General features: G+C 44.0%; 1 protein-coding gene across 1 annotated transcript in view; it reads left to right on the top strand.

Annotated features, from left to right (window-relative positions):
* Positions 1-4,306: 4,306 nt before the first annotated feature.
* The window catches only part of LOC120044420 (teneurin-2-like), a 203,608-nt gene continuing 188,566 nt past the window's right edge, over positions 4,307-19,348 (top strand). Inside the window, exons 1-2 of the mRNA XM_038989068.1 lie at positions 4,307-4,543; positions 14,156-14,187. Coding sequence (XP_038844996.1) covers positions 4,307-4,543; positions 14,156-14,187 — 269 coding nt within the window. The remainder of the gene's footprint in view (positions 4,544-14,155; positions 14,188-19,348) is intronic.

The following is a 19,348-nucleotide window of genomic DNA, read 5'->3' as shown; positions in this document are numbered from 1 at the left end:
CCGAGGCTCCACCTCTAGTCTCTCCTGGCTCTCGATCTGATTATTGACAGTCCAGCATGGATCCTATCATCCTACCAAACACAATCCCATCCCTTCTTACCCATATAAAAAATATATATATTATACTATGGTCTAAATACTGAAGTCTGCAACAACACTGCAGTTCACTGTAGTATACAGTGCATTCGGAAAGTATTCAGAACCCTTGACTTTTTCCACATTTTGTTACATTACAGACTTATTCTAAAATGTATTTTTTTTTTTAAGAATCCTCATCAATCTACACACAATACCCCATAATGACAAAGCGAAAACAGGTTTTTAGAAATGTTTGCAAATGTATTTTTAAAAAATAAAAAAATACCTTATTAACATATTTATTCAGACTTGTTGCTATGAGACTCGAAATTGAGCTCAGGTGCATCCTGTTTCCATTGATCATCCTTGAGCTGTTTCTACAACTTGATTGGAGTCCACCTGTTGTAAAATCAATAGATTGGACATGATTTGGAAAGGCACACACCTGTCTATATAAGGTCCCACAGTTGACAGTGCATGTCAGAGCAAAAACCAAGCCATGAGATCGAAGGAATTGTCCGTAGAGCTCTGAGACAGGATTGTGTCGAGGCACAGATCTGGAGAGGGGTACCAAAACATTTCTGCAACATTGAATGTCCCCAAGAACACAGTGGCCTCCATCATTCTTAAATGGAAGAAATTTGGAACCACCAAGACTCTTCTACAGCTGTCTGCCCTGCCAACTGAGGAATCGGGGAGGAAGGGCCTTGGTCAGGGAGGTGACCAAGAACCCGATGGTCACTCTGACAGAGCTCCAGAGTTCCTCTATGGAGATGGGAGAACCTTCCAGAAGGACAACCATCTCTGCAGCACTCCACCAATCAGGCCTTTAGGGTAGAGTGGCCAGACGGAAGCCATTACTCAGTATAAGGCACATGACAGCCCACTTGGAGTTTGCCAAAAGGCACCTAAAGGACTCTCTGAGCATGAGAAACAAGATTCTCTGGTCTGAGGAAACCAAGATTGAACTCTTTGGCCTGAATGCCAAGCATCACATCTGGAGGAAACCTGGCACCATCCCTACAGTAAAGCATGGTGGTGGCAGCATCGTGCTGTGGGGATGTTTTTCAGCGGCAGGGACTGGGAGACTAGTCAGGATTGAGGGAAAGATGAACGGAGCAAAGTACAGAGAGGCACTACAGAGGGTACTACAGAGGGTAGTGCGTACGGCCCAGTACATCACTGGGGCTAAGCTGCCTGCCATCCAGGACCTCTACACCAGACGGTGTCAGAGAAAGGCCCTAAAAATTGTCAAAGACTCCAGCCACCCCAGTCATAGACTGTTCTCTCTACTATCGCATGGCAAGCGGTATCGGAGTGCCAAGTCTAGGACAACAAGGCTTCTCAACAGTTTTTACCCCCAAGCCATAAGACTCCTGAACAGGTAAGCAAATGGCTACCCGGACTATTTGCATTGTGTGCCCCCCCCCAACCCCTCTTTTTACACTGCTGCTACTCTCTGTTCATCATATATGCATAGTCACTTTAACTATACATTCATGTACATACTACCTCAATTGGGCCAACCAACCAGTGCTCCCGCACACTGGCTAACCGGTCTATCTGCGTTGTGTCCCGCCACCCGCCACCCGCCAACCCCTCTTTTACGCTACTGCTACTCTCTGTTCATCATATATGCATAGTCACTTTAACCATATCTACATGTACATACTTCCTCAATCAGCCTGACTAACCGGTGTCTGTATGTAGCCTCGCTACTTTTATAGCCTCACTACTGTATATAGCCTGTCTTTTTACTGTTGTTTTATTTCTTTACTTACCTATTGTTCACCTAATACTGTTTTTTGCACAATTGGTTAGAGCCTGTAAGTAAGCATTTCACTGTAAGGTCTACACCTGTTGTATTCTGTGCACGTGACAAATAAACGTTGATTTGATTTGAGATCCTTGATGAAAACCTGCTCCAGAGCACTCAGGACTTCAGACTGGGGCGAAGTTTCACCTTCCAACAGGACAACGACCCTAAGCACACAGCCAAGACAACGCAGGAGTGGCTTCAGGACAAGTCGCTGAATGTCCTTGAGTGGCCCAGCCAGAGCCCTGACTTGAACCCGATCTAACATCTCTGGAGAGACCTGAAAATAGCGTTGCAGTGTCGCTCCACATCCAACCTGACAGAGCTTGAAAGGAACTGCAGAGAAGAATGGGAGAAACTACCCAAATACAGTTGTGCCAAGCTAATAGTATCATACCCAAGAAGACTCAAGGCTGAAATTGCTGCCAAAGGTGCTTCAACAAAGTACTGAGTAAAGGGTCTGAATACATATGTAAATGTATGTCATTATTTTATTTGTAATAAATTAGAACATTTATTTCTAGAAACCTATTTTTGCTTTGTCATTATGGGGTATTGTGTGTAGATTGACCAGGGGGGAAAAACAATTTTATAAATTTTATAATAAAGCTATGTGGAAAAATGTGGAAAAAGTCAACCGGTCTGAATACTTTCCGAATGCACTGTATACTATAGTACCCTCAAACTCAACTTTGGACCTCGAAGCCAGTTCCACTGCTTTCTTTCATTGTTCCCCTATAATTTAAAAAAAAGTGGTGGTTTTGCAGACATTACTTAGGTATTTACAATTGTATTCTACAACATTCTATAGTATGTAAAACACATGATACTACAGTGTGTAGTTTAGTATTACACAGTAAACTACAGTTTACTACACAATTAGGACACACTCTCCCACTATAGTAAGTACTGTAGTATTCTATGGTAAACAGTAGCATTTTTTCATGTGGGTAACCAGTGACCACAAGCAAGGTTGGCCGGGGCCATAGTAGATGAGAGAGATCTACATAAGAGACACTGTCCTGTATGTGTCATCATGACTCACTTCTTGTCTATTGTTGAGTGGGTTAATATTGTCAGTCCAGATGAGTGTCAGCGTTTACCACTTACCATGATGAGGCCTTTGTGTGTGTAAGTACTGCTGGTAATCAATGCCCAGAGTGGAGATTCCTCTTGATATGTAAACACTTCAAATAAAACCTTATTAAAAGTATTGATCTGCCCTCAGCTACATGCCCAGTCAGTGGAATTAAAAGGAAATGTTTAAAAGCTTCATATGCAAGCTATTATCAATCGATTTTTCCTTTGTTTCCTGTAAACATTTTGAAACGACAAAATATTAAACGAGAGAAGCAAAGTGTTCTTTCGTATGCTGCTTATCGGTCGTTGAAGTGTAACAAGGACAGGTGTAACAAGAATCCTTCCACTTTTTATGCCTATGAGGTTATGCCTGTGAGCTTCAAATAGTAGTCATTGTTGTACTATTCTTTTGTGAAGTTCATCTGAACCTGTTGCTGTGTGAACGTTGTTAAGATGGATAGCAAAAGTGTTTGTTTTGTTCTAATCAGAGGTCTACTATTCAAAGGGAGATGCATTATACTTTCTGCTCTTTGCCGCCATAGTTTCCTGCTTCTCAGCTGCTGGTGGTGGGGTGGTGGTGGTTGTTGTGAGGCCTTGGCTGGGCCTGGCTGGTGTAGCACAGCCTCAGCCTCACAGACAGATGCAGAGTGGGCTGGTGTCACTGAGCGTCTGGACGGAGGCCTCCTCCCTCCAGCAGAGCCTGCTGGCTGTGATCCTCCTTCTGTATCTCTTCACTGGGGGAGTCAGAACAGAACTAACTCACTAAGTGATAATGAGCCTGAGACACAGTGACGCTCCCCAGTCCTCATCCCACCTGGAGAGACTGCCTGCTCACTGTGTGAGTGGGAGAGTGTGTCCTGACTGTGTTTTGACAGTGTAGTCAGTCAGGTGTTGATTGTGTTGATGAGTGTATCTCTTTAACCTCAGCAGGAGATTTGGAATGGGACGACTCCACCAATCCCCACGGGGCTCGCATTCTGTGTTGACTTGATGTCTCCAAAATAGATTTTCACTGTTAAATACTTGTTTGGTACAGTTCTTTCCATTTCTTCGGAAAGAGCATGACTCTCACAGGCAGTGTAAGGGACTACATGTCATTGATAGATACTAAAGTTTAGGTAAAGGTACTTAAGACAACACTGTGTGGTGGCCCAACACAAGATTTGAACAAGCATAGTTTTCAGTCCAGTTCAGCGTGCTCTTAGTGTTACTTTGATGTGTCAGTTTTCATGCATGCTCTGCTTTCTCTCTCTCCCTCGCTGTCGCCCCTAACAGGTGAGCGCATCAACCTAAGCCGATCCCCTCAGAGCATCTACGCCGGTCGCCGTGAAGATGGACACAAAGGAGCGGCGGCACTGCTCCCTGACCCGGGGCCGCTGCAGGAAGGACTTCCACCATGCCATGGCGTCCCTGGAGCCCGAGGAGTGCCGCGTGGCCACCCAGAAGTCGTACAGCTCCAGCGAGACGCTCAAGGCCTACGACCACGACACGCGCCTGCGCTACGGGGGCTGTGTGGCAGAGCTGGTGCATCACGAACATGAGGAGTACGTCCGCCAAGGTAAGCTCTACGTTTCTGTGTCGGTCTCTGTCTCCACTGACCAGGGATTTATTTCAATACATTCTCTTCCCTTTTCACAAGATTTCATTTTAGTCCTGTCCGCAGCTTCTTGAAAATGTTGTACTAAAGGGAACCTCCCACGGTCTCTGTCATGATGTGGGTCTAGTATTGGGCGGGATCCAGATTTCCATCCCTTCATACTAGAGCTGGGCAAAATGGACAACAATCCATATCACAATAAATTGCCTGAATTAATGCGAACACGATAAATAGAACAATAAGTTTAAAACATGAATGTGCACCACCGTTTTTTAAAATTATTCTTTAAACTACTAGTACTAATTTGATGGTTGTATCCATCAATTGTCCTATTAACAATCACCCATATTTGCAAACTAGTATAGGCTACTTATTGTAATGAACGATCAGTAAAATGCTTGCAATAAGTGATCGGTGTGGTCAGTGTCGATCACTTTTGGTTTATCATCCCAGCTCTACTTCTTACCATTCCTATACCATACCAGGGTATACACTATTACCGGCAGTGCACACAAGGGGTGCTATTTCTTTCCAAACGTTTTTTATGCCTACTCACCAAACAGATGTTGTGGCTGTAATTCATTACTATTGCCATATTATGCTTAATGATTCTGATGAAAATACCCTCTTTGTCTTTATCAAACTAATGTTTTTGCATATTTTCAGTGTGGAACCTACGTTTAGGGGAGTTGTAGCCGAGGCTAACCAATTCTAAATGGCACTAGCAGTTCGCAAAGCAGCTTAAGCAGAAAGTAGACCGGATGCAATTATTCCAAAACTGCAGCTCAATGTTGGAACACATATTTTCCTACTTCAATCAACAAGTCCATTTTACGTTTGTGATATAACTGTCATCACTTGGCAAGGAATATAGCTTGTGTATCCCATCACTTAGATACGTTTTCTAGGAATTTATTTATGTAGGCCTAACGGGAGCTTGTGTGTGCACTCAGCATGCGTGTGTGGAGGGAGCGGTCGGAACGCAATTGATTGAATGAGACAAGGCGGGGAAAGGCAATTTAGGGTGAGGAATGGTGTGACGCTTGGCTTGGGGTCTTTTTTGTTGTGCCCCACAAATGCACATGTACAAATTGAACACTAGAGTCAAAGCAAATTAACGTTGTCTTCCAGACACATTTTCACTTGCCTGTTCGGGCAGCCACAAAGCATATTCCACCAAATAGTTTTACAGTATTTGAAAAAATATCAACTCAGCAAAAAAATATTACAAAATGGGGCTGTGCTGGGGGCGAGTGAACTGGTATCTAAATGTATGTTAATTACCATTTGCATGCCTGGCTCTTTGAGGTATGGGAGTGGGGGCCGGGTGGAGCACTGAGTTTATCACTGATATAATTGGTGCGGGCTTGCTCTCGGTGCTCCCCATTTGATTGTCTTACTCTCCCAGCATTGACAGAGGTGGCTTATGATAGAGAAAGGAACATTACATTCTCTGGCAACAGCTTTGGTGGAAATTCCTGCAGTCAGCATGCCAAGTGCACGCTCCCTCAAAACATGAGACATCTGTGGCATTGTGTTGTGTGACAAAACTGCACATTTTACAGTGGCCTTTTATTGTCCCCAGCACAAGGTGCGCCTGTGTAATGATCATGCTGTTTAATCAGCTTCTTGATATGCCACACCTGTCAGATGGATGAGTTTTTTTTCATTGCAGGCAATCTCAACGCTGTGCGTTACTGGGAAGACATCCTCCTCCCTCATGTGGTACCCTTCCTGCAGGCTAATCCTGACATGACCCTCCAGCATGACAATGCCACCAGCCATACTGCTCGTTCTGTGCGTGATTTCCTGCAAGACAGGAATGTCAGTGTTCTGCCATGGCCAGTGAAGAGCCCGGATCTCAATCCCATTGAGCACGTCTGGGACCTGTTGGATCAGAGGGTGAGGGCTAGGGCCATTCCCCCCAGAAATGTCCGGGAACTTGCAGGTGCCTTGGTGGAAGAGTGGGGTAACATCGCACAGCAATAACTGGCAAATCTGGTGCAGTCCATGAGGAGGATCTGCATTGCAGTACTTAATGCAGCTGGTGGCCACACCAGATACTGACTGTTACTTTTGATTTTGACCTCCCCTTTGTTCAGGGACACATTATTCCATTTTTGTTAGTCACATGTCTGTGGATCTTGTTCAGTTGATGTCTCAGTTGTTGAATCTTGTTATGTTCATACAAATATTTACACATGTTAAGTTTGCTGAAAATAAACGTAGTTGACAGTGAGAGGACATTTATTTTTTTGCTGAGTTTATATATTTTAAAGATCAAGCTTTGACATCCATTCGAGTACTCATGTCCATCCCTACCCCAAACCAATACAGTTTTTTGGGACGGTTTTGAAAATCATACCGTCTGTATTTCAAAATACCCTGGTATACAGTATACCGCCCAAGCCTATGCGTCTCTCTTTTCAATCACCTGCGCGTCACGCTCTCCAAACCCTAGACTCACCTGGTCATCTGTGGCGCTGTAGGATTTCACACTACACAAGGATGTTTTCTATGGAAGAGATTAAGGGGAGTTTCTGGTTATTTTCAGTAAAAAAATGCCAGTCCAAACTCACTTTCCTGGTCCACAGAGTGTGGATTATTCATTCTTCCTTCACGGGGTTGGACAAGCAATGACCCTTAACTTTCTCTCTCTCAGAATATTCAGTAGCTAACTGCGCCCTTTCTAATTCAATTTCACAGGATACTAAACCCATGCGAAAACAATTGCAAAAAAGGCTTTTAACATTCCTGTCAGTTTGTCAATTAAAAACTGGGTGACAGATGTGCTGCTTAGATTGGATCCAGACTAAAGCCCATCAATATTAATTTGAGGATGAAACCGTGATGAGTGACAGGTTGGGCCTGCTCCTACATTGTATTTTGTCTACAAAACGTTATTATATGCACAATGCTGTAGCTCTCACGTTGATTAATTTGATCAAACACATCTCTGTTGGGCTCATGAAAACACACAGTCAGATGGTGGCCAGGCGTATTAGTGTCTGGGAGGAGAGATAAGCTACATCATACACAGGCTGGGCTGCTCCTGGCCCGGACACTCAGCGGGGAGGAATAGAATGGAATGCTGCTGGCTCCCTGCACCGACAAAGTTTACATCTAGAAACTCATTGAAACATAGCATAGACAAACCCCATTGGTCAAAGTCTATCACTCTTTCTCCTCTCTTCCCTAACGAATCATGGGAATTAATTTCTAAACCTTGCTTAAAATGAACAAAACATTTGAATATCGTTCTACTTTATTCAAATGGATAACAAAAGTAATTCCCCAAACAAAGACAATCAGTTGCATAGCGGTGTCCTAACACTTGTCTGTAATCGTTCAGTATTGTTTGTGGAAATAATCAATTGTATAGAGTATATGCCGTTTAGCAGATGCTTTTATCCAAAGCGACTTAGTCATGCGTGCACATATTTTACATATGGTGGTCCGGAGAATCGAACCGACTATCCTGTGGTTTTCAGCCCTCTCTTGACAAACAGACAGCGTGGCATCCACACTGCTTCCTTTAGATGTATTTTATTGTAAGTAAGTAGCACTAATTCAAGTCGAAGCAGAAGGCAGACACTTCCAGATGTTACGGAGAAGTTCTATCTCACTATGTTATTAACCTTTAACATGAAAGATGTAGTTCACCACCATTGTATGACCTAGGTTATGCTATTGCCTTACACAGTACAGTAATTCGATGGGTGCCGGTTTTATTATGACTTTTTAATTTGACGTTTTCTCTTTGTAGATATGGTGACCCATTCTAAGCGGTTGCCTGTGGTTCTCATATGTGTTTGCTGTGGAATTAACTGATAAAGCCTCACACGGAACTGCATTACTCTCTCTCTCTATAGCGTTGTTCAGTGTTCCCTGGGAGATGAGCTCAGGTAGAGATCAAAGGAAGAACAAAGACAGGTGTCATGCAGGAAGGAGTCTCTGGGTTGAATATGCAGCTCTGGAGAAACCTACTGAGGATACTAAACAGTCTGCCTACCTCACCCAGAGCCATAGCTCACCTTGTCCTCACCTCACTCTCACTCAAACATCACACGAGCACTTTCCTCCATGGATAGACTGTACCATGGAGAGCAGGTGTCACCTGATGAATATGAGAATTGAGGGCAAGAGAGAGAGAGAGCGGAAGACAGAAACGAGACAGAATGCACCAGAACTTTAACACAACTGCTTGAGACAGACTTCGTGAAGTTTCTGCTGCCATCTGATCCAATTTCTTGGAAAAAGGCCTCTTAGGGACACATGCTCGTTCACACCCTCCACCCTCTGTTCCCTCTATTCACCTATTCCCTGGCAGGTGATGTATCATTAGTCACCGAGATAAATGAGGAGATAAAACTGTCCGCGTCTACAGCTTGAACACTGCAGTCAGGGTTCAGATGTGTGTGTGTGTGGGCCTGCGTCAGCCACAGCCATATGGTTGGGGATATCAGGTAGAGCAGGAGAGGCTCGTAATGACCCTGGGCTGATGAGAATGCACGCCGTCTCAGCCGCGGAGAGCCGAGCCAATCTCCCCATCAAGAGCAGTTTGGCTCCATGCAACATCTGGTGTCATGTACTTCTGCTCCCCGGTTCGACCATTACCAAACACGGCTCAACCATTACCAAACACGGCTCAACCATTACCAAGCACGGCTCGACCATTACCAAGCACGAATCTACCCAAAACACGGCAATGTCGTTTGTTCTCATTTCCCCGCATTGTTTGTTCTGGGTCTTTATCTTTGTGCGTGCATGTGCCCTTCATGTTCCAATGGAATCCTGAACATAATATAGACATTTCACAATAAAGCCTTATGTTGAAAGCCATAAATACAGGCCTAAATAAACATAGAATCCACAGTACTGATTCTTTGGTTATGGTAGAGTACAATTTTGAGGGATGTAGACAACAAAATATAATCTTGATACAGCAATAGAGCTGGGACAGACTTGAGAGAAAACCGTCGAAAGATACAGCCATTACCATTGTGTGAATCCATAGTGACGCGTGTGACCACTTGTTAGACGAGTTGTCATAAACAGAGATGATAGATAATTTTCATTGTCGAGGGGTGCGTTTGTCCTTTGGTTTAAGGAGCTGTGTGTGCGAGCTGCACAGACTAAGATTGGGATGTAATATTGATGGGTTTGTGGCTGCTGGTGTGCTGTCTTTGTCTGGGAGAGACCACTGGAATATGAATGAGCCTTTAGGGGGAGGAGGATGGGGTCTGGGGCCAAACAACATGAGTGTGAGGAGATGGCGAGCGGTGCGGCGCGCCAAGACAAGTTTCCCAGAATACCAGATCATGGCCATGCCACTGTGATCTAAAGAAACAGCGGAGTGCAGGGGACATACAGGGCTGTCTATTTGTTCCTGTCTTTCAGTGGGTTTCTCTCCACCTGTATATCCACCTCAAAGGCTGTTTTGTGTGCATTGTGTAGGTGCAGTAGGCCTAGAATATGTGGACATAATAAGATTGGCTGCCCACTGATTCATTTCAATGCTCATAGTAATAGGAGCATGCCGCAATAGCAGGGGATTGGATGGTGAAATAGTGAGATGACATTTGTAGGTCAGTGCGAGGGCTTAGTGTGCGAGGGCACAGTTTGGTTTTACTACTGTAGCCCTCGGAGGCTGTGTGGTGCTAGTTTGTTAATTCAATTAGTTCCATCAAAATATACTCTCAGCTCTAGTGCACAGATCGTGATCTTTCACCCTTCTCTCTACATAAAGCACCAGCTGCATAAGTCACCTCAATAATCAACATTCAACATTTATTCCGTCCTTTCTCCTATTTTTTTTACTATTTCAATACAAATGTGAGAAAGCAACTACTTTTCTGAAACTATTGGATTGGCTGACTTCAACTAATGACAGGGCTGTATCTGGCAGGACTATTTTTTTATTTTTTTTATGTAACCTTTTTTAACTAGGCAAGTCAGTTAAAAACAAATTCTTATTTACAATAACGGTCTACCAGGGAACAGTGGGTTAACTGCCTTGTTCAGGGACAAAACAACAGATTTTTACCTTGTCAGCTCTGGGATTCGGTCCAGCAATCGTTCGGTTACTGGCCGAAAGCTCTAACCACTAGGCTACCTGCCGCCCCCATGGAAAGGCATTTTGAATATAGAAATAGAATGTAGTAGAATAGAATGAGTCCACACAATCACCTATTAGTATAGGTCCAATCTATCTGACAGTCATATTTGATCTTCACAATACATTTATATCTGAACATTTAGTAAATTTCCATTCTCCTGAATGTCCATTGCCCCAGGTGTACATAATCAAGTCCAACTAATTAACCAATGACATGTTGTACATGTAACAGTGTTGCTTCCGTCCCTCTCCTCGCCCCAACCTGGGCTCGACCCAGGGACCCTCTGCACACATCGACAACAGGCACCCACAAAGCATCGTTACCTATCGCTCCACAAAAACCACAGCCCTTGCAGAGCAAGGGAAACAACTACTTCAAGGTCTCAGAGCGAGTGATGTCACTGATTGAAACGCTATTAGCACGCACCCCGCAAACCATTTCACAGAAGTTACACTCACCAGTCTTTTGACCTCCTCCTTTTCCGCAGCAACTAGAGATCCGGGTCAACAGCATCAATATAACAGTTTTGCTTCCGTCCCTCTCCTCACCCCTACCTGAGCTCGAACCAGGGACCCTTTGCACACATCGACAACAATCACCCTCAAAGCATCGTTACCTATCGCTCCACAAAAGCCACGACCTTTGCAGAGCAAGGGAAACAACTACTTCAAGGTCTCAGAGCGATTGACGTCACCGATTGAACCGCTACTAGCGTTGTCATGACATGGCCCTTTCTGTGTCTAGATCGTGGCTTCCCCCTCTCTCTTGCTCTCTCCTACACCGAGGTTCTGTTATCTCAGGTCATAAATTCCTGGCGGAGACTCTTTCCCCCTGGCCATGCAGTATAGAAAGAGAGAGTTTCACAGCAGAACAAAGGAACTTCTAATACATCACATAATTTGAGAACTGAACAATATCTATGTTTTGGAGAATGTGTAAACAGTCGGCGGAGAAGCCAGCTACGACCCGGTCTGTTTTGTTTCATGTTTGTGACCTCATGAAAGACAATACAGCAACATTACCATAACTCTGTTTATACAGGTGCCTCCGTTATGAGGTATGCATCTAATTATTGTATAAAATGAATGAGTAAAGATGAAACTATTTGTGAAATGATGTGATGTTATACCTTTAATGTGAGAGAATTGTATTCCCTTTAAAGTTTGACTATGTCATTGGCCCGCCTCCGTGAGCACAGACATAATCATGCGTCATAGAACTGCCTTTTCTATTGTTACGAATAAAAACCCCTCCTGAGGAAATCCTCTTTAGACCACACATACCTCGGTGTAAGCTGAGGTGGCATAGGTTTGAGTACCAAGACTGAGCAAACCCACAGCGTGAGCTGTGATTGCGAATAGTTTAGACTAAGCAAATTCTTAAAAATACCATGTGGAGCATGGGCTACACGGCTGGAAAGGGATAAACTCTGAGACTCGATCCCTACAGAATAAGAGCAAATCTTAGATACTAATTACTAGTCTGCAGCTAGAAATTATGTAACCTGGGATGTGAATACCGACAACCGCCGAAACATCTATTCTATGAGAGTATTTCTGAATGGTACTCCGAAGTATCAATTCTAACCACAAAAATACTTTTATCTTCAGGGAAACAGAAAGAGAGAGAGAGAGACTCGGATGAACTCTCCAGCAGACGGACCGGATTCCAACAGAAAAGATCACGACACATGGGCGTAAATATATATTGATTGCAATTATTCCCGAATGAGTGAGCGTTCATGTGCAAAGGATTGGCATTTCAATTAATATAGTTATCAACTGTGTGTAGTGATCCCTTTTGTCTTTCCCGCTCTTTCTCAGTCCACACCAACTCTATTAGTTAACTCTATATAATCTATATTCGGCTAGAAAATACAAAAATGTTCTGCCCAGGTCTGATGTGGGAGTGGACGACTAACAAGGAACTTTGTTCCTGTACCCTGATTTTTAATCGATGGTCATTTGGACAAATCACAATTTCAGAGTATATTTTCTAACACTTCTCCCCCAGAATTTAATCGAGCATCTGACACATTCACACAAGATTTTAGTTCTGGGTTTCTGAGATTACATTTGATCAACTAAATTCTTTACACTTGGCATCTTTCTAAACCTTACAAAAATGTGAATTCACTGTATGCAAAGCAGATAATTAAAGGCAGTGCTGGAAACTTCATTGGTGATATGGTGACCACTTCAGGGCTCCTGAGTGGCGCAGCGGTCTAAGGCACTGCATCTCAGTGCTAGAGGTGTCACTACAGACCCTGGTTCAATTCCATGCTGTGTCACAACTGGCTGTGATTGGGAGTCCCATAGGACAGTGCACAATTGGCCCAGTGTTGTCTGGGTTAGAGTTTGGCCAGGGTAGGCCGTCATTGTAAATAAGAATTTGTTCTTAACTGACTTGCCTAGTTAAATAAAGGTAACACATTTTTTGAAAATTAGGGAGTAGTTTGGGTATATTGAGGTAAACCTGTGGCAACGGGTATGGAGAATGACCCTCGAGGCTGATGTTATTTAAGCGTGAGTAGTCTGGATGACAGTTGCCTAAGTTTCATAATTAGCACGGCCAGGAGCTCCTAGCCTGTCCTTAGTCATTAGCACACCATTTCTGCTGGGGAACACTATGGTTGACACCATGAGTCTCCGTCAGCGCCCTCCTGAGGAGAGGGCAGGCAGTGCATTTATGTTTCCATGTAGCTTTGTGACTGAGCACGCCAGAATAACTACAGGCTACAGGCCAGCCTGAGCAGGCCAGCCTGTGTCTCAGTATTACTAAGGCCTCTTTCTCTGAGAAACTGTCTCTGGCTGCTTCTGCCCTACTTATGCAGCCATGCTGCAGTGATATGATTACCTGTTGTAGTAGAGCATTGACAGAGGACTTGGCCTCAACACTGCAGCCATGGGTCATTACCTCCTCCCCTTCCTCCCATTCTGGCTCCACTAGCCTTGTAGTGTGATGTTGTCAACACCATCCAGGATTTAGAACAAAGATTAGAATTGTCCTGTCCTCCTCCAGATCTCTGCTATGAGCCATACTCAGTGGTACACCAGTGGTATAGAGGTCTACGGTGTATATATAGGTCTAGTTGCATTTCGTAAATCTGGGCAAGGGTTTGCTTTTTGAGGTTCAAATCTGTCGGTGATGCTTTTAGTGGAGACCTCAGTTGATTGGCAATTAGCTATTGTTAAATCCAAGGGGAGGGAGGCAGTGTAATTCCAGCTACACAGTGTTTTGCAGTTCCTTGCATTTATAGAGGCCCTATTAGCTTCCTGGGTCCCAGTCAGACCCCACACTAGGGCACTCTTAGCATGTAAGTAGATTATTTTGCATAAGATGAACAATAATGCACTGGAGTGAACCTTGGTTTTTCACCCCCCCTCCAGACCCTAATGGCCTGTAATGTGGAATTGCAAGGATGCAGACACTTTGAAAATTTGCCTGGCTTTGAAAATTAGCAAGACGGTGAAAGAGGTAGGATACAGTAGCCCTTAGTGCCTTTGCCAAAACTAAGCCCCCGTTGCTAAGATAATTAGCTTCAAACCAGTAAAGGGTATTACTACCAGTCAAACGGATGTCATTTGGAAATTTTGCACAGAAAATCTTTCCCATTTGTTTTTTTTTATTACATTTTCTCCCCAGTCCCTAAACGTCTTTGCTCCGCAAAAGAAGCAGAGATAACAGAGAGAACTTTACTGAAGTCAACTAGATTGAAGAATTCCTTCAATCATTTATGACGTAAAGGCTAATGACAGAAGGGAAGCTTAGACAAGTTGACTAATAAATTACTTACCAGAATGTCGAAAATTGTAAGCAGAATCATCTAAATTCGGCAAAAAATTATCATGCAAAATAATTACCTGTAAAAAAAATATTTCCGCAATCTCTGACTGTAGCCTACAGCGCATTTTCTATAGCGGGTTAATTTGAATATAATTTGAATATAGTTTGAATATAGTTGCCTTTTAGTTGAAACTCTATATAAACAATATTCGACTACCTCTAGTATTTGAAAAGTTGGTATTTTAAAATAAAATACAAAATACAACTATTTTCTGCCAAGGTCTGCTGTGCGATGCGATGACTAACATTGAACTTTTTTTGTCGTTGATCATTTGGACAAATCACAATTTCGCAGGTGCTTGCGTCTTTCAAATTTTGGAAGGGGAGTGGATATTTGAACCATAGACTTGCCTGAAACTTGCAGAGAGAGTTTATTTTCTAACACAACCCCCCCAGAATTTAATCGAGCATCTGATGCAGTTACACAAGATTTTAGTTCTGGGTTTCTGAGATTATATTTGATAAACTCCATTCTTTGCAATTGGTATCTTTCTAACCCTTACGAAAAATTTGAATTAACTTTATGCAAAGCAAATAATCAAAGGCAGTGCTGGAAACATCATTGGTGGTATGTTGACCACCTCATTCAATCCAAGATGGCGTAGCAGTCAGACGTCTTTGTCTTTGTCCTGTCCCTTGTATATATATTTTTACATATTATTCTTCGCATATCTTTTTAAAATATTTTCCTAAACATCAACTTCTAAATACTCTCCTGCAACCCGCCTCACCCAATGTGGCGTGGATCTGCTTTTTTCTGAAGTATTTCTATTTACTTCGGATCTGGAATCCCTCAACTGAAGATAGCCAGCTAACTACCTACCAGCTATGAACCATAAACCATTGCTAGCGGTCATCAGCTAACCTTTAGCTCGGAAAGCTCTCGCCAGTTCGAACAATGTCACTCAAACCAGAGCATAACGGACCTATTTCTCTCCATATCCCCGGATTCCTACCGCAAACTCTGAACATTTTCATCTGGATCTTCGCAACTAGCTAACCGCAATCCCGGGTGACCACTCCTGGCTAGCATTTCCATCCCGGAGCAAGCACCAACTAGCCTGAAGCTAGCCTGACCAGGGCTCCTGTACTACCACCGAAGCCCACTCCTGGGCTACAATATCCGGACCCCTTCTACTGCCGGTACGGGGTACGGAACCCCGCCAATCCTCTACGACTGGAATACCGACATAATCTGCCCGAGGACTCCAACAGGCCCCTCAGGCGCGAAGCCCGCTGAAGGCCCATTCTGCTAACCTTCTAGGCCTGCTAGCTACCTAGAACTACCTGGAACCCTACTAATTCCACTACTGGTCTATCGACGTCACGGCACGAAGAGGCAAAAACAAACTTACCCCCATTGCGACGTCCACCAAAGGCTAACTTGCTAGCCCCGGTCTGCTAACTGCTAGCTTGCCTGCCCTGGTCTGCTAACTGCTAGCTTGCCTGCCCCGGTCTGCTAACTGCTAGCTTGCCTGCCCCGGTCTGCTAACTGCTAGCTTGCCTTCCGCGGTCTGCTAACTGCTAACCCCTGCTAACTGCTTGCTTGCTAACCCGGTCTGCTAACTGCTAGCATGCCAGCCCTGGTCTGCTAACTGCTAGCTTGTTAGCATCGGCCTGCTAACTGTCTGGATCGCCGTGTCCCCAGTCAGCCCAACTACTCACTCATATGTTCACTTGGCTATGCATGCCTCTCTCTAATATCAATATGCCTCGTCCATTACTGTCCTGGTTAGTGATTACTGTCTTATTTCACTATAGAGCCTCTAGCCCTGCTCAATATGCCTTAACCAACCATGTTGTTCCACCTCCTACATATGCGATGACATCACCTGGTTTAAACGTCTCTAGAGACTATATCTCTCTCATTACTCAAGGCCTAGGTTTACCTCCAATGTACTCACATCCTACCTTACCTTTGTCTGTACACTATGCCTTGAATCTATGCTATCGAGCCCAGAAACCTGCTCCTTTTACTCTCTGTTCCGAACGTGCTAGACGGCCAGCTCGTATAGCATTTAGCCGTACCCTTATCCTGCTTCTCCTCTGTTCCTCTGGTGATGTAGAGGTTAATCCAGGTCCTGCAGTGCCTAGTCCCACTCCCACTCCCCAGGTGCTCTCATTTGTTGACTTCTGTAACCGTAAAAGCCTTGGTTTCATGCATGTTAACATTAGAAGCCTACTCCCTAAGTTTGTTTTACTCACTGCTTTAGCACACTCTGCCAACCCAATGTCTTAGCCGTGTCTGAATCCTTGCTTAGGAAAACCACCAAAAACCCTGAAATCTCCATCGCTAACTATAACATTTTCCGCCAAGATAGAACTCCCAAAGGGGGCGGTCTACTGCAAAGATAGCCTGCAGAGTTCTGTATTACTATCCAAGTCTGTACCCAAACAATTTGAGCTTCTACTTCTAAAAATTCACCTTTCCAGAAACAAGTCTCTCATTGTTGCCGCTTGCTATAGACCTCCCTCTGCCCCCAGCTGTGCCCTCGATACCATATGTGAATTGATTGCCCCCCATCTATCTTCTGAGCTCGTGTTACTAGGTGACCTAAACTGGGACATGCTTAACACCTTGGCCATCCTACAATCCAAGCTTGATGCCCTCAATCTCACACAAATTATCAATGAACCTACCAGGTACAACTCCAAATCCGTAAACACGGGCACCCTCATAGATGTCATCCTAACTAACTCGCCCTCCAAATACACCTCTGCTGTTTTCAATCAAGATCTCAGCGATCACTGCCTGCATCCGTAATGGGTCTGCGACCAAACGACCACCCCTCATCACTGTCAAACGCTCCCTAAAACACTTCTGCGAGCAGGCCTTTCTAATCGACCTGGCCTGGATTTCCTGGAATGACATTGACCTCGTCCGTAGATGAAGTGCCTTTCTCACCATCTTAAATATGCATGCCCCATTCAAAAATGTTTTAACTAGGAATAGATATAGTCTTTGGTTCACTCCAGACCTGTCTGCCCTTGACCAGCACAAAAACATCCTGTGGCGTTCTGCATTAGCATCGAATAGCCCCCGTGATATGCAACTTTTCAGGGAAGTTAGGAACCAATATACACAGGCAGTTAGGAAAGCTAAGGCTAGCTTTTTCAAACAGAAACTTGCATCCTGTAGTACTAACTCAAAAAAGTTCTGGGACACTGTAAAGTCCATGGAGAATACGAGCACCTCCTCCCAGCTGCCCACTGCTCTGAGGCTAGGAAACAGTCACCACTGATAAATCAACTATAATTGAGAATTTCAATAAGCATTTCTCTACGGCTGGCCATGCTTTCCACCTGGCTACCCCTACCCCGGTCAACTGCCCGGCACCCTCCACAGCAACCCGCCAAAGCCCCCACCATTTCTCCTTCACCCAAATCCAGATAGCTGATGTTCTGAAAGAGCTGCAAAATCTGGACCCCTACAAATCAATTGGGCTAGACAATCTGGACCCTCTCTTTCTAAAATTATCTGCTGAAATTGTTGCAACCCCTATTACTAGCCTGTTCAACCTCTCTTTCGTATCGTCTGAGATTCCCAAAGATTGGAAAGCTGCCGTGGTCATCCCCCTCTTCAAAGGGGGTGACACTCTAGACCCAAACTGCTACAGACCTATATCTAAATAATAATTTGTTCTTAACTGACTTGCCTAGTTAAATAAAGGTAACACATTTTTTGAAAATTAGGGAGTAGTTTGGGTATATTGAGATAAACCTGTGGCAACGGGTATGGAGAATGCCCCTCAATGCTGATGTAATTTAAGCATGAGTAGTCTGGATGACAGTTGCCTAAGATTCATCATTAGCATGGCCAGGAGAGCTCCTAGCCATCCTAGTCATTAGCACACCATTCCAGCTGGGGAACACTATGGTTGATACCATGAGTCTCCATCAGCATCCTCCTGAGGAGAGGGCAGGCAGTGCATTTCAGTGGCGATTTTTAGCATGTAAATCTTGGTGGGGCAAACTCCCATTTTTTTTAGATGCATGCCTGCAAACCCACTACACAACACAACACTTAACAATACATGAATTGCACTATAACGGTGACAAACGGTACCCACAAACTGTTAGGGCCTATATTAAGCTGTCCCAACAGCAGAGCTTTCTTTTCAGCACCATGGATTGAATCCTTACCAATATTACACCTGGCTATCAGCGGAGCCTTGTCTGGCAGCGAAACAGTTCATTCAGCTTTATTTACTGCCTTTAAAAAAAACATAGCTGATATGGCTGACTTGCTTAAAGAAACATGGTTTCTACTGACAATTGAGATGTACAAACTATGGCATAAGGGAACGAGGAGCAGATAAGAGACCATCCGTCATTTCGATTAAGACATTAATGAGCGAGCTAAGACGGACGTAGTCAATATAACTATTTGTTCAGCACGTTTTAAATGTACAGTGACAGAAATCAGAACATGGGCCGTTCTTACAGTATACTCCCTGTACACCAAGTCAGAACCGTAGGATAAATAATGGGTGCACATAAGCAGACAATGAAAGCTCTTATAATATTCAATGATGACATTTCTCCAAAACAGGCTTTAGGCTAGGGACCAAATTTTTAGGGTGAGGCACATGGGCTACTAACAGCTTACTACACAGCCTACACTTAGTATTACTTTCTTAGCTACAGAATACATATCTCCCTGACATATTACATTATTTATGCCGCAGTAAACAATACATTTTTGGGCTCACCTTGTTGTGCTGTTCTCACATGAACAGGAAGTTGGCGCGGCGGTCCTTCTTGCGGGCAAATTTTGTCATCAAAGTCTGGCATTCTCTGGATTTATGGTGC

This window comes from Salvelinus namaycush, chromosome 3, assembly GCF_016432855.1.
Source record: "Salvelinus namaycush isolate Seneca chromosome 3, SaNama_1.0, whole genome shotgun sequence".
In the NCBI taxonomy this organism is placed as follows: Eukaryota; Metazoa; Chordata; class Actinopteri; order Salmoniformes; family Salmonidae; genus Salvelinus; species Salvelinus namaycush.
Note: the sequence above shows the minus strand (reverse complement) of the source record. Positions and strands in the feature narration are given on the sequence as shown.